This window comes from Bos grunniens, chromosome 17 (genome assembly GCF_055505025.1).
Source record: "Bos grunniens cultivar Pamir isolate PY7600 chromosome 17, Bosgru_T2T1.0, whole genome shotgun sequence".
Lineage (NCBI taxonomy): Eukaryota > Metazoa > Chordata > Mammalia > Artiodactyla > Bovidae > Bos > Bos grunniens.
The window spans coordinates 35,163,947-35,180,635 of record NC_141181.1 but is presented as its reverse complement, the minus strand read 5'-3'; the positions used below and the strand labels follow the sequence as shown (position 1 = coordinate 35,180,635).

General features: G+C 43.1%; 1 protein-coding gene across 1 annotated transcript in view; it reads left to right on the top strand.

Moving 5' to 3' along the window:
- The first annotated feature begins 3,177 nt into the window (after positions 1 to 3,177).
- FGF2 (fibroblast growth factor 2) overlaps positions 3,178 to 16,689 on the top strand; it is a 53,593-nt gene continuing 40,081 nt past the window's right edge. The window contains exon 1 of the mRNA XM_086346879.1: positions 3,178 to 3,540. Coding sequence (XP_086203005.1) covers positions 3,363 to 3,540 — 178 coding nt within the window. The 5' untranslated portion in view covers positions 3,178 to 3,362. The remainder of the gene's footprint in view (positions 3,541 to 16,689) is intronic.

The following is a 16,689-nucleotide window of genomic DNA, read 5'->3' as shown; positions in this document are numbered from 1 at the left end:
GCTATCATATTGGGTGTGAAGTGATGACTCATTGTGATTTTGATTCACATTTTACTAATGACTAATTATATTGAACATCTTTTCATGTACTTATTGGTTATTTTTATAGGTTCTTTGGAGGAATGTCTATTCAAATACTTTGCCCACTTTTAAATTAGACTGTCTTTTAACTGTTGAGCTGTAACAATTCTTTACATATTTTGGAGACTAGACTCTCATCATATATATGATTAGCAAAATTTTTTCCCCATTCTCTGGACACCTTTCATTTTCTCAGTAGTGTAACTCGGTGCACAGAAGTTTTTGATTTGGAGGAAGTACAATCTATCTGTTTTCTCTTGTTGCTGTCTCTCTAGTGCCATATCTAAGAAACCATTGCCTAATCCGAGGTCATGAAGATTTATACCTATGTTTTTATCTAAGAGGGTTTGTAGTTTTAACTTTTAAATTTAAGTCTATGATGTATGTTAAGTTTTTAATAGTGTGCTGTTCTTATACATTTATTTGTCCAAATGAATTTTATAATATTGTTATTTAGTTTTAAAATGGTGCCAAGTTTTTAAACTAATATTGTTTAATTTGACATTGTTATTTTACTGTATGTTTCCATCCAGGAACACTTAAGTATTTTTTAAGTTCTCATTACATCTTTGTACTTTTCATCATTTAGATTTTGAACAATTCTTATTAATTCCAAAGTAATTTACCTTGGTGTTGAGAAGGAAATTCTGGAACCTAATTTTTTTTTTAATAATGGGTTTTGTATCCGTCATCTTATAGAATTCTATTGGTTCTAGTTTTTTTTTCAAAATTACTTTTATATTCATCCTTAGAGTTGGGTAAAATGAGAGTGTAAGTAAATTGACTGCTCATGGTTCAACTGAGAGCAAATTGATTGCATCTAAGAATATTGTGTCTGTCTTTGTGGTATCTACAAGTGTGTGTTGAGAAGAGTCTGGTTAGGAACATAAGACAACTTTCTTAAGGATGTCTTCTTGGAATTAATGCTATTTGACTTAGAGACCTAGATTCCCAGAGCTGGCTTATCCATTTCCAGTGGTATCTCCTCTCCTGGTTTTGCAAGGATCTAGGAAACAAGAGGTTATTGTACATGGGATGCAGTTCCACAGGACCTGTGGTCCATTAGCATACACATTCCTGTTGCTGCTGCTAAGTTGCTTCAGTCGTGTCGGACTCTGTGCGACCCCATAGATGGCAGCCCACCAGGCTTCCCCATCCCTGGGATTCTCCAGGCAAGAACACTGGAGTGGGTTGCCATTTCCTTCTCCAATGCATGAAAGTGAAAAGTGAAAGTGAAGTCACTCAGTCGTGTCGGACTCTTAGCGACCCCATGGACTTCAGCCTACCAGGCTCCTCCGTCCATGGGATTTTCCAGGCAAGAGTACTGAAGTGGGGTGCTAATGCCTTCTCCAAGCATACGCATTACTTAACTGCTTGTAACTGTTCCCCAAATTTTTGGATACTACTGTGAAATAAATAGTTTGGCTTAGCTTTTATCCCTTTGTTCTTGGAATACTCAGGTTTCTGTGCACGGATTTCAAAGCTTGTTCAAGTCTAACTTGACTTCAAAGTAAGTGGCAACTCAATTCATGCTGCAGTAACTTTAAGCATCCCTGAGGATTCCCACAGAGATCTGCAAGGGAGCTGTTTGTCTTAACAGATTTTCAGCGCAGCTAAAACCTGTCCATTTTGGAGACAGATGTCCGAGAACATCCATCAGCCCAGAGAAGAGTATTCCTTGGTTCTTAAAGCTCCAAAGAATCGTACTCCTATTTAACATTCTAGAAATGTGTCTAGAGTTAAACCCATCTCAGAGCCTTATGAACAAATGCACCATGGATAATCTTTTGAAAGCAAACAAGTTCTTAAATAGAGGAACTTCTGTATTCTCACTTCTTCCAAGAAGCTTTCCCTTACTCCTGCCTATCCTCAAGCTGAATTACTCCTTGTCTGATATCTCCTGAAACTTTTTACTCGTCTATGGCCTTGACCTGTTCTACTGTTCATAGTATTTGTGTTACTCTGGGTCCCCTTGTATCACCTTCACTGTGCCAGAAGACCCTGTTTGATCGGGCATCTCCCACTGCACTTACTGAATGCTTTGCACACCGTAGATGCTCAGCATATGAAGTTCTAAAGATGAGTATTTTGCTAATCTGTAGTGCCTGTTATATTCTACTGAAAAATAAAGTGTAATTAACCTCAATTTTGTAGTTTGGGATTTTCAATAAACTACCCTTCCTCCAAAAAGTGCCTAACAGTTTAGCTAGAACAAGACAGTAACATGCTTCAATCGCGATAAGGATTTGAGGGCCATTTTCATCTTTGCACGTTGACTATCTCCAGGTTAGTCAGAGAAAAATCTTTTCCTCTCTGCGACTCAACCCCTTCTCTGGCCTCTCTCCCCACTCCTGTTAGTAAAATACTTCAGCCTCCGCCTCCCATGTTAACAGTTTGTGCCAGTGCGTGCCCCTCGTCTTTGGGTAATTAGAGACGTTCAAAACGTATTTTGACACACAATCCTCCCTGACTTCAATTCCTCTACTTCTTTGGGGTGGAAATAGTTGCTGCGCTTTCAGACGCTGGCAGAGAAAAAGACTGGGGGAGAAAATTGCATTTAAAGTTTGAAAAGTTGAGTCACGGCTGGTTGCTCAGCGAAAGCTCCGCAATGTAGAGAAAGTCGAAACGTGGTTTGGGCTGCGCGGAGCTGGGCTGGGGCGACTTCTGGGGAACCGGCGGGGTTGAGCCCCTAAAGCGGCGGAGGCCTGGACCAGGGCCTCCCGCCGCGTCCCCGCACCTCCCCCGGCCCTGGCTCTCCCCCTCGGGCTCCCGGGGCACGGATGTCGCGCGCTTGCGTCCTGCGGCCCGAGCGCCCGACCCAGACACCCGCCCCAGAAAACCCGGAGCGAGTAGGGGGCGGTGCGCCGGAAGGGAGGCGGGCGGGGGGCGTGGGGGGTCGTGGGCGTCTGGGGGTGGAGACGTATTAGATGTGACGCCGCGGCCCAGCGGGTAGCAGACCGGAGGACGCGGTGCCCGCGGATCCCGGGTGCTGCGGCTTAGGGAGGCGGCCCTCCCAAGAGCGGCGGCCGCAGAGGCATCCAGCCCTCACCCCCCGATCCCGGACCGCCGGGCTCCCCGCGCTCTAGGGCAGGCGGAGAGGGAAGCGGCCGAACAGCTCGAGGCTGGGGGCTCGCGGGCGCGGCCGCGTGCCGCGGGGAGGGAGGCTGGGGGGCCGGGGCCGGGGCCGCGCCGCGGAGCGCGTCGGAGGCCGGGGCCGGGGCGCGGCGGCTCCCCGCGCGGCTCCAGGGGCTCGGGGACCCCGCCAGGGCCTTGGTGGGGCCATGGCCGCCGGGAGCATCACCACGCTGCCAGCCCTGCCGGAGGACGGCGGCAGCGGCGCTTTCCCGCCGGGCCACTTCAAGGACCCCAAGCGGCTGTACTGCAAGAACGGGGGCTTCTTCCTGCGCATCCACCCCGACGGCCGAGTGGACGGGGTCCGCGAGAAGAGCGACCCACACAGTGAGTGCTCCCCAGGTCTTCCCCGGTGCCGTCTTCGTCCCCTGCGGTTCTCTCCCCCGCCCCTGCCTTCCAGCCTCCGCGCTCCTTCTTCCTCTTCACTGTGACCCCGGTGGGACTTGTGGTTTCTCTCCGCTCGGCCCTCGGCGGTTTCGGGCTCACCACTCGCCCCCCTCCTGCCCCGAGCTGCGGTGGCGGTAGACGCTCCTCCAGGCTTTGGAGTGTGCCGGCTGCTCAGCAAAGCCAGTCCCCTGGGCCCCGAGCCCCCGGTGCCCGGGCTTTGCGGGCGGCTCCCTGGGCGCAGACAACCTGTCGCGTCGGGGGTGCCCGGCGGCTGAGCAGAGGTGAGCGGCTCAGCGAGGTGCCGCCCGCGCCCCGAGCCTGAAGTTCCGACCGCTTCTATGGGATGCCCGTTGTCTCCGGGGCAAAGCCAGGAGGGACCGCAGACCAACTAAAAGGTCCTTGTTGGAAAGATACCTTGCATCAGGTTTGAGGATCAAATGAGAATTTGAAGTGCGCAGAGGACTCAATTTACTAGTCTACAGTTGCATTTTCTGTAAAAATAATAATGATGTATCTGTGGTAATAGCAATAAGATTGGTCTGAGGCGTTGGTTGTCAAACTAAGAGTGCATAAGAATCACCTGGAAGGTGTGTGTGTTGTGTGATTCATGGCTGAACCATCTCCCAGAGTTTCAGATCGCTTAGGTCTGGAGTGGGGCCTCATTTGCATTTCTAACTACTTCCCAGGTGATGCTGATCTGGGAGCACAGTTTGAGAACCCGCTGGTCTAGAGAAAGAGGAAGGAAAGAGGTATAAAATGGGCTGATAAAAATAGATGAGTTTGAAGTGAGACAAAGAGATCAGATATTTTTAAACTGTCATCCTGTAAGTAGGTAAAACATGTTTTGAAAGCTGTTTGTTCTGCCATTCCTTCCATAATGGTTTTCAGGTGGAAAACTTGATCCTCTTTTTTTTTTTTTTTTTTTTGCCCAAGTTCCGCAAGAGGCCTTCTTTACCTTGTGATGCTAATAGTGCGTCCTTTGGGGCTCTCCAGGTGGTACTGGTGGTAAAGATCCCACCTGCCAGTGCCTGGGATGTAAGAGGTGTGGATTGGATCCCTGTGTTGGAAAGATCCCCTGGAGAAGGAAATGGCACCCCGCTCCAGTATTCTTGCCTGGAGACTCCCCATGGACAGAGGAGCCTAGTGGGCTACCGTCCCTAGGGTCCCAAAGAGTCGGACACTGAAGGAATTTAGCAAGCTCTCACTCTGGGATGAGAGTTAGGAAGAGGAGAAAACTCTGCAGCCAAACCTAGCTGACAAATTCAGTAATGGGAAATGTCCCTTCATAAGAATTGGTCTTTATTGATTTCAAAATAGCAACAAGCAAAGGATTCAGGTCTGTAACTTTTTTCGGGCCTGCCATAATTAAACAATTTTCTTAACCACTTACATTATCCAGTAAAACTGAAAAGATGCTTGTAGCCCAATATATTGGTTAGTGCTCTTTCTCTATTTTGGTAACTAGGTTTCACAAAATTATCTTTCTGTGTGGGGTTTATTCTGTGCTTGCTGCCAGGGTAGCCCAGCTGAACAGGGCAAGGTGCACATATGTCCCAATTAATTTTGCTCTTTTCTAGTATCACAAAAAGTAGTTTGTTCTTTGACGAGAAGACAGAACTCTTCCCCCAGATTAGGTTTATACTGGAGCTTCCTTTAGTACATTTTCTTCCAGACATTTTATGAGTTGCAGGTATTTTCTTTGCCTTCTCAATACCCTATTTCCTTTAAAACAAAACTGTATAGGGGCTGGGCTTTCCAGGTGGCGCAGTGGTAAGGAATCCGCCTGCCAATATAGGAGATGCAGGAGACACTCGTTCAATCCCTGGATTGGGTAGATCCCCTGGAAAAGGGAATGGCAACCAACTCCAGTATTCTTGCCTGGGAAATCCCATGAGTGGAGGAGCCTGGCAGGCACAGTCCAGGGGGTCGCAGAAAATCAGACGTGACTGAGCACACAGGCATGTATGGGAGTTAGTAAGGATAATTCTGAATTGCATATTACATTACCACCCTTTTAAACACAACTATTAACTTTTTATTCCCAGTTTGGGGCTGGGCCATCATTACTGTATTCTTATTTTAACTTCATGGTCTGAAATAGGATTGATACTCTCCAGGGGACATTTGGCAGTGCCTGGAGATGTTTTCACTCATGCCTGGAAGGGTGCTACTGGCATTTGCTAAGTAGAGGCCAGGGATGTTACAGTGCACAGGATACCTCCCTAATCGCTCAGCAAAAAAATTAAAAATGTTCTGACCGTTAATGTTAATAGTGTTAAGGCTGAGAAACCCAGCCAACCTGATAACTAGCTCAAGACCTTTAAAGGTAGAGAGTAGAGTACTCATCCAGACTTGTGGAGAGCACTGATTTTTAAAAATCACCTTGTACCAGGTGGTAGACTGACAAGAATAGAAACCTGAAAATGATCAATTTAAATGACTTTTGTATAGGCCAACCTGGACATATGTTTAATTAAGGACAGTGTTTTTTTTTTTTTTTCCCCTGACATATCAAAGGTGTACTGATAGTTGACAAAACCAGGAGGAGACGGGTAAGAAATACATAGGAAAAACAATGCCATATCAGTATCCTCTTAACCATATCCCCTCCATTCCCCTAAAGGAGCAAAACTGATCAGCAAACGTGGAGAAATAAAAGCTGTTAATGCTTGCTACAGCTTCCCACCGAATTAAGGTTCAGATATCTAGACATATTTGAAACATTGGAAAATCCAAGGCCCCCTCCCTCAAACTCATTTGTCCATACACCCAAAATCTATCACTGGAGATTTATCCCTTTGGCATTAACTCTCTGTCCAGATGTTTCTAAAATGCAAATGCAGTGTGCTCTCCGAATCCACAATCTCCATCTGTGGTGATGACAGCCAACAGCCCTACACCGTTTTCCACGAGGGACTTGAGCCTCGGCGGGTGCTGGAAACCCTGGACCCGGGTCCTCATGGGTACGGGGTGGAGGGTGCCTCTGGAAGGACAAGTGGAGCAGTTACCCGGTTTTAACATTTCGTGTGAATTAAATTGTATGTGCATGATTTCTTCCCCAAAAGCTGACCAGCAGGGCTGGAGTTGAGGGGGGAGGCTGTGAAGTCGGTGGCATGAATGTGGGGCGCTGGTCAGGGGCAGGGGACATGGCTAGGTTCTGAAGGGACATAGGGCAGGACGGTGTGGGGCTGGGTGGACAGCGTTTCCAGCTTCCCACTTTTGCTGGAGATCACCTGTGTTTCTCCTCGGGTTTTCTCATGAATTGTTTTCACAATTGTTTCAAAAGGCCCACTTTCCTGCACTTTTCTCACAATCCTGAAATAACCTGTATTTGACACGAGTGTGTTGGTAAAAGCGAGATAAAGACAGGGCCAGCGTGGGTGCCGCACATCCACCTTCCCTTTGGTGTCCCACTTGCCCACGGGGATGTGTAACAGAAGTATATGCCCTGAAGTACTGAAACCATGTGAAAACATTCGGAAGAGAGCACATTTTATCCCAGGCAGCACGTTCAACATGTGGTGGAGTATAATAAGGGCAAAGTATGCTGCTTGTGTACATTTTAGCATTAAATTTATTCCAGATGCTTTTATTTTGGAAAAAACGAAGGTAGTTAGAAGTGCTGGATCGACCTTTGGGTCTTCTCCCAGGAGGTGACCGCCTGCTTGCCACACTCCTCTGGCTTCCGGCCTCCAGAGGACACTGAGCCTTGAAGAGGCTGAGGGACCTGCCCACCCCCAAGTGGAGCAGGGCTGGGATCCCGTCTGACTCCCACCCTCTGTGCCACCGCACATATTCCATGCAGCCCCGTCATTAAAAACGAACTGTTCACCAGCTTCATCTTGTAGAAGACGAGATTGAGGTCCACAGGCGGAACTGATTGCCTGAGTTTACCTGCCGATTCTTGCCCACTTGCCCCCTTGCGGACTATCCCTGCTGTTCCGGCTTTTTAGGCTTCCTCCACTTCAAAATATTGACATAGTCGCTCTGGGGAGTTCTTATGAGTCCACAGGTTGCCTCTGGTTGTACCCCCTGGAGCAATGAAGAAAGCCACCTTTTCTTCTCTTCCTTTATGTCAATGGAACTTTTGATTGATGACACCAGATTCTCCCCCCTCCACACACATACACCTTTTTTGGGTAATATCTGGCAAGTGGATCCCACCAATTTACTTTAATAAGCATACTGTTTACTCTAATGACATTTGTGTGCAGTAAACAAATGAAGTAAGAACCCAATAGCTCATTTAATTGTGGAAATCGTGTAATTGGTTCAGCAATGAAAGGACAATTCATGAGTCATGGATATTACCACACCTTAGGAGCCTTTTAAAATGAGTTTGGTGCCAAATGACTTCAGCCTAGAACTGGCAATATCCTCTTGTGACATGCCTTGAGGGCTTTCTTTGTGTTTATAAAGTGGCCATCCCATAATTGGATTTTGACAGAGGTATGAAAAGTGGATTCTGAGCATTATGTTCAGACTTACTGATGTTTTAAATGGATAGCTGAGATTTTTAGGTGTAATTTGAAAAAACGTTATAGACAAAACAAGAATCATCCTCAATACATTATAATTATAAAATTGACTGTTCATCTACATATTGATTCTCAGAAATTACTGTCAGCGATATTGAAAAAAGGCAGTATAAGGTCTTGCATTATTAGAATTGTTATTTTCTGGCCAAAAGATGCCTGTGGAACAGGGAGGTAACTACTCACGTGCCATTGCCTTTACTTGTTTTTCAAAACCCCCTGCTTGGGCCCCTTTGTCCTACAACAAACATCTGTAAGACTGGCCTGGGGTAACCACTCTATTTCTGGGAATTGGAACAAGACAAGTCAGCACATTTGGACTTGAACCTTAACCTCATTACCATATCCTCTCCAAACAAGTATTCTTGGTTCTATTTTGTTTTTGAGCTTGTCATTTTCTGCACTCTGAAACCAGGTCTTCTGCTTAACTTGTATGTTGTCAAGTGTTTGGCTGTTGACAAAATAATTCAAGTAACAGTTATCATTGTGGAATTTTCATTATGTCACTGGTGGCTCAGCTGGTAAAGAATCTGCCTGCAATGCAGGAGACCTGGGTTTGACCCCTAGATCGGGAAGATCCTCTGGAGAAGGAATGACTACCCGCTGCAGTATTCTTGCCTGGAGAATCCCATGGACAGAGGAGCCTGGTGGGTTACAGTGCATGGGGTTGCAAGAGTCCGACATGACTTAGCAACTAAACTGCCACCACCACGTCAATGGGAAATGCAGTTGTGGCACCGTGATTTTCAGTGTTCCCTTATTGCATCCATTGCTGCTGCTGCTAAATCACTTCAGTCGTGTCCGACTCTGTGCGACCCCATAGACGACAGCCCACCAGGCTCCTCCGTCCATGGGATTTTCCAGGCAAGAGTACTGGAGTGGGGTGCCGTTGCCTTCTCTGGCATCCATTGTTGGGGGGTAGCTATTGCTTTCTCTCTCTCTAAGCTAGGTTATTTATGGCCATAGGAATTTAGGCAGGGAATAAAGGAAAAATGGCAACTCCCAGGGAACTTCACCCATTGAGCCATATACCACATAGTTCTTAGAAACTGGATTAGTCCCATTCTAAATTCCTGTGGGATATTTTTAGTTTGAAGAAATTTGGAGGGCCTAGAGGCAACAGATAGCCAATATTCAGTTTTAATTTATGTCTCATCCCATTTGTTCCCTGTCACTGTTCCTGCATATGGTGACTTTTGAGTTGACTGGTATATCCTTAATACTCATTCATTTACAGTAATCAGTAATGTGTGTGTGTGTTTGCATTTTGATTTTCTTTTAAAAAATTATTTACTTGGCTGCTCTGGATCTTAGTTGCTGCATGTGAACTCTTAGTTGCCACAGGTGGGGTCTAGTTCCCTGACCAGGATCGAACCCAGGCCCCTCCGTTGGGAGTGCAGAGGCTTAGTCGCTGGGATACCAGAGAAGTCGCCTGCATTTGTATTTTCAAAGGGCTACTTACTTTCTCAAGTTAAGTTACCCTCTAAATTAAATTATCCCATAGAATTCTAAAGTGTAAAGTTCACAGATTTTTTAGGATATTGCAGAGGGTGGGGAGGGAAGGTTGTTTTTTTTATTTTCCTGTTTTGTTTTGCTTTTTAAAGGAAATTTGTGTAGTGTAGTAATGATCTGGCTAGGATTCTGTGAGTGGGTTATTTTCTCTGTTCATGATTTATGCACTTTGAGAAAATTTGGCATCTTAAGGTAGGGACCATGACTTCTCCATATAAATAAACATCATAAAAAGGCTTGTACCTTTTACTCTGGTAATTCTCACTAAAAGTGAGCTGCTGATGAGAACATTCTATGTGGGTAACTACTCAGGGGCCACATGCTGTTCAAAGCCTGGTCAAGGTTTACAGTTCTCTTGGTATAGTAACATATACGATTAGGCACTTAGCCTTTTAATGAAGATAACTATATGTAACAATTATATTTGGAAAAATGTAATCATATTTGAAATATTAAAAAGCTGGCTCTTAGCAATTTTGGTGTAGTCTATAAAAAGATGAATCATTGCTCAGGATAATTAGTTAAAAGCTCTCATTATGAATTGTTTTCTTTAAAAAGCATCTAAGATATTTACCATGTACTGTGTGATGGAAGATTCCTCAGGTATGCTGTGCATTGTTCATTCGTCTTTCTGTGACCGGTATCCTAGAATCCTGTACTCTCTTCTACTTCATCTCCTTTTCTCTTTCTAACTCTGGATTGTGCTTCTGGTATTCTGCTTAAATCATTCTGGGCCCCGGCAGTCTTCCAGTTCAATCACATGGACTTACCCAGTGTGTCACCCTATTTCTGACGCTTCACACTATTGTCTGCCTCTGTCTCACCAGAATTCCTTGGCACATTAACCCGGTTTCCTCTCACCCTTCCAACCGTCTTTTCCTCTGGTCCCTCCTATCTTCGGTCTTTTGCTGTTGTATCCCCCAAGGCTCTGTTTTTGCCTCTCTTCCCATCTTTCTGAGTACTTGTGATCTTTCAGCACAGATCATTTCAACTCTCTCTGCTTTTCTGTCTCTGTGTTAGTATCGTGTTCCTGCTGCCTAAAGGATAGATGTACTGCCGCAGCCTCAATTCATCCCACAGAAGACAGAACATAGCATCATTTTCTCCACCTGGCACCCTTCCTACTGAATTTCTGCCTGAAATGAAATTCTTCTTCTAGTCTCCAAAACTAGACACCTGGGATTCATCCCTGCCTCAGTGACTTTTCTTCGCCCTGTCTCTTGGTTTCCTCTGTCCTTTTCTTACCTATGAACAGACCCTCCAGACTTTCCCTCTGAAGCATGACCTACCGGCTCAGTGTTTCAGCTCTTTACGATCCACACTCCCCTGATGCTGCCAGCGCTCTCTGCCTTCGTGATTGTCTCTAAACTGGCAGAACCATCACTATTACAGTTGGCTTTTCCACTTGGTGATCCTTGTTTTTGGAAAATCCTTTATCACACCAATTCTTGTCTCACACCCTCCTCCCACTCTCACTTTTCCCTGAAAAGATCTTTTACGAGCCAACTCAGTGGTCTTTTCCTTTGTGAAACTTTCCCCTACCTTCCCAGGGAGACTTGGTTGTTTCTGTCTGTGCTTTTTTCCCCATAGTAGTTGGGATGTATTGTGGACTTAACAGTTTTTCTTGTAATTAATTGTTTACATGTCTATCTCCTGCACTGGGACTGCGAGCTCTGTCTACTTAAAGAATGTGTGTTAAGTTTAGTGTGTACCCCACAAATGAGCCAAGTCTTCTGACTCCCTCTCTGATGGCCTTCTGACATCCTTCTCCTCTTAGCCTTGACTCAGGCCGTTTCCTTGAGCTGAAGTGCACTTAGTCTTCCTTCCTGACCCCAGTCCTAGGCTTTGCGTCAGACCCTGTGGCTTTCACATGGCCCTGTACCCGTCTGTCCCCTCCTGCATTATCGAAAAATTCTCTCTAATAGCTTGATGTGTTTTAACCTCCTGTCCCTCAGTTTTACTGGAACTTTCTAGATGGCAAGGATTTTAAAAAATTTAAACATTACCCAGTAGTCCTTTGCTCTCTTTTCTACTCTGAGGACTGAGACTGACTTTAGGCACTCCAGAATTCCCTGGACTCAAATGAATGACCATGCTGAGGCCCATGAAGAGGTTCGATGTGTATTGTTGAATGAGCTAGAACTTTAAATAAATAAGCATATACATTTCAGCATGAAGTGTGCAGAGCAGATAAGTTGAACGTAGCATCACTGTGGTTCCTTCTGTGGACACCTTTCACATTATTCAAAGGAAGCAATAAAGGTAAAACACAATCATTTCGTTAGGATTAATTTTTATTGTGGAAGTTTTTCTTTTCAGCTAATGAATAACATGTCAACATTTCTAGCCAATTTCAGAACTAGCTGTAATCTTCTAATTAAAAACCATAGATCTGAGAGTTCATACTTGAGTCATATTTAATCCTTAAATCCCTTTCTTTCCCTCTGTCTCTTTCTCTCTTTCTAAAAGCTGTGAATCATTTTATAAATTAGGATTAAGAACTGTCTGGTACCATTGTTAATATCCCTTTTGGCTGTGAGGAAATGGCACAAATAATTTCATCCTAATATTCATTCAGATTTATGAGCCAGTATTCATCACAACAATCTTAAAACTCTTGAAAGGATAGAAACTGTATGACAAAGTGAGTCATAGTCTTTGTGATGTGATGTCTGCAAGGGTGGGTGGGAGAGACTACTGAATGACCAGTCTCATTCTGCTTTCTGAGCTGAATCATTTTGCAAATAGAAAACAATTCATAGATTTATAGATGGTCATAACATAAATAGGAAATGGAAGAGAGTAACAGAGTCAAATAATACCTCTATTTAAAAAATTACTTTTTGAAACATAACACTTGATGAACAGTCTTTATTTTGAATTAGAAATGAAATTAATCTACTGCCTAATAATACATATATTTTGATACTTGCTGTATGTCTTTATATATTTTCATTTTTTCCTATTGGTTATGTTTCTTTTAAAAAATTCTCTCATGTAATTTGACCTTTATCTTCATAGCTATTTCTAGCTTTGGCTTGTTTGACAATTGCGTGTGTGTTTGTGTGTGGAGAAGGAGGGGACTACTTGTATGGAAACTTGAGAGAAGAAGGTCCCTTTCCTCTTGAAAATTCTTAATAGTATAATCCTGCATTTTGCATGGTCGGTCTCCTTTTGTTACTTTTCATCTTATTAGAATTAGCAATATGGAGAGTCTTTCTCTGAGTCAGATTTAACCTTTAATCTTTAAATGTAAGATTGATTTACCTTATTTCCTTATTTTCTTTGAGACAAAGTATTTGTCAAAACAATTATATGAAAAGTAAACTATTCTAGTTTGAGTGTGTTTCTTGAGTTTTAGAACTTTAGGACTCTTCTTACATTCTTATATTTATCCATTAAACTCAACAATTTAGTAAGGGGGATATAATACAAATAAAATTGGGAAGCTAATTTTTCTAACTGGTTTAGTAGAGGACAGTAGTATATGAAGAAGGCATATATTACTTTAATACAACGTGTTGGATTAAAAAATAGTTACAGCAATACCTTCAGTTGTTACAAGGTGGGAAAAGTAAGGCGCAGATTATTTTGGAGGGAAGGTATTAAAACCATGACGTGTTGATGGGATCTGTCCAGCCTGAGCCAGACACCAAAGCAGGTTCCATGGCAACTTGGCCACGTCCCTGCGCCTTTAAAGAGGAAGGGCCTATTGTTTGGCCTTCACCAAATGACTTCACCTGGGATCTTGTTATTTACTGAATGTTTTTTGAATGGATGGATGAAATTCCTGAGAACATGCTCTGGGCCAGCTTTATGAACAGTATGTTTAATCTTATTATAGTCTTATGAAACAAGTGTTATTTTCATCTTACAGATAGGGATAGAGTTTTTGCTATTGGCTTTTCAAACCATGGTCTCTTTGTGATTGTAAGTAATTAATTGTGTTTTCCAGATTTGTTAGTGTTTAGAATACAGTTCATGGCCAGAATTTCAGATGGACGGTGTGGCATAAATTTGAACAGAAATAGTGATTTTTAAAAATAGTTTAAACTTCCCAGAGCCTTTACTGTGCTCAGCAAAGTTAGTCTCTCATCTTTTCTTCTACCCCTTTATTGCATCCTTTTTTATTTAGAAAATATTTGTCATGAATTAATACGAAACAATTCTTTAATATTTTAGGGATTGCTTTCTGAAGAACTCAAAGATTTTTAAAAGGCATATTTAAAAATTAAGAGTAGGACATAATTAAGAATAAATACTATATAAGAATGGGATAAACCTCAAAGATAGAGTCTGTAAAGATGCAGAATAAGCTAAGGCATGCAGAAAATACAAAGAGAATGATTAAAAGGATGTTTAAAAAGTTAGGCCCTTTCAAGGAAATTTGAGATAGGCTCACTATTTAAGGACATAGTGTAAGATGAAAAGAAAAAAATTAAAGAACAAAAAGCAGATGGACCTGGGCCTATTTTATGTTAATGTTAATCTTCTTCTCCAAGTGAGATTGTCAATCAGTAATTGTCTGAGTGTCTCATTGAGAAAATAAAGACCAAGGTAGACAAAGAGATACAAAGAAAGCACTTAGCCAGACACATCTAGAAATGTGTTTATAATGAAACTCCTCTTTCCTTGAAATCACTTGTCCCCCTTTTTTGACCCCCTGTATTTTAAAATATAAAATATTTAACTTTGTAAATTTCTTGCCAACCAGCCCATCTCGCAGAGTACATTTCTACTCTTCATCCCCTCAGTCTTCACATCCGTCTCAGGCTCTGTGCTTTCAGTTCTGCTGTGTCCTTCATACTCACGGGGGTCTCTGCGTTGTTGCCACAGCTGCTCTCGTTCGGTCCCTGACTGTTGCAACTGCCTTCTACCTGATCCCATCTGTATCAGTTTGCTAGGGCTGCCATAACAGATTACCGTAGACTGAGTGGCTCAAACAACAGAAATTGATTTTCTCATAGTTCTGTAGACTAGAAATCCAAGATACAGCTGTCTGCACGTCTGGTCTTTCTGAGGCCTCTTCGGGGTTTGCAGCAGCTACCTTACACATGGTCACCTCTCTGTGCACACATCCTGATCTCTTCTTCTTGTAAGGGCACCATTCAGATTTGGTTAGGGCCCACTCTATAACAGCCCCATTTTGACTTAATCCTTCTTTAGAGGCCCCATCTCCAAATAGTAATTTTCTGAGGTACTGGGGCTTCAGGCTTCAGTGTATGAATTTGGGGTGGGGGTACAGTTCAGCCCACAGCACCAGTGAGTCAACTGGATATTGTTCCTTGGCAGAGTATCTTTCCAGAGAGCAGCTCTGATCTTGTTATCCCTCTCTTTAGAAAAACTTCATGGACTCAGAACAGTCTAGTCCCCTGGTTCCCACATTGCTTACAGATGTGGGCACTGTTGAAAGTCTGTGAGAATTACAGAGAATAGGAAGTTACCAGCAGATGAGTGATTGTCTTATATATCAGAAAGTGGGATAAAGGTATTTTCTGGAAACTCTAGATAGCTAGGAAGCCTGATGTAGGTCCTTGAAAAAAATCCAAGGGACTTGAGAATATGGAGAGAAGAAGATAACGTAGAAAATAGTACATAGGCTCGTGTATGGTGGAAGAGTAGCAGCACACGTAGGCTTCACGTGTTACTCGGTGGGGTCCCTGACCAAGTTTCCCATAACAGCCTTCTGCAAAAGAAGTACATTTTCTTTGGGAGAGTAGAGTTTTTTCATATTTGGGCTTCTAAGGCCAGGACCCAAGGACTGTATCACCTTTAATGAACTGGAAGTATGCTCTCCCTCCAAAAGGTAAAGAACTAAAGATAAAATTGGTGATATGGATTTATTATCATGATCTGAAAGTATTCTTAATAGACAGCTGACTCTGTTTCCTAATTACCACCCTGAAGTGAAGCTTTAGATTCTCATTTTAATTCAAAGCTTTTTGCTAGACCCTTCACCCAGCTATTGGCAGTATTGCTCACATCCTCATACAGCAGGAGAATTTTTAGTGATTTACATGACATTTTGCAGCTCAACGAATTTTTCTTGAAAGGCATTGCAGGAAGCTACATTACTCAAGAAGTAGATAGTCTTCAAGTGTTTTAATGAGATTAGGGAAAAAAACACCAGTTGAGATACCTGTTTGGTTATACCTCTGTTGAATCTTTTCCAGACTTGTTATTTTGGGCTGTACTTAATGATGTTGAACTGTAGAGCTTTTGTGTTTAGGATTTTGGAGACTCTTGGCCTTGCCCATGCCCTCACCTCCAGCAGTGAGAGGGTGTTCCTACTAGGTACCTCTGTTTTCTGGAAGAAGCCTAATGCTCACCATGGCTGACAGTTAATATATGTGGTTCTTTATAATTCAGCCTGACTCAAAGAGATATAGTACATCTTCCTTCCAGGTTGGGTATTTTAACCTGGACAGTCCATGAACAAGCTCCAGGTTTCCATAATTCCTTGAAAATATATATAAAATATTATATCAAGGTGTTGTTTCTGAGGGGAGAATACACAGCATTTTATCAGATTCTCAAAAAGTTGTCCATGGCCCAAAATACGTCAAGGACACTGCTGCTGATAACTAAGGTGTATCTTCTAACTAACCCAGCTGTCAGGAAGAGCCGATTTGAATGTGTTGATTTGAGTCTGTAGTTTATGGTGAATGATGCTTGGGAGTAACATCTTTGCAAAACTGGTGTCTGTGTTAATTCTAAGAAATATTTCAAGCTGCTGTTGATCTCATTACATAGTGTCCACTCTGAGGCCTCCTGAGGGAAATTTCTCTGTGGTAACTGTCGGGACTAGTTCATGCTTCTCCTTGGCAGCCAGTTTATTTTAACCTTATGGACTCTGGGAAGCTTGTTATTGCTACTGGCTTCTAGAAAGCCTAATATGTGGTCCGCTTCTAGCAAGTATGATAATCTCAATCCTGGCTTCACAAATTTTTAACCCTTATTTCCTATTTGCCTTATTTAAAACCATTTTTAAAGTTTGTTTTTTTGTCTTGGTATATTGTCTGTATCTTTGTAACTCATCTTA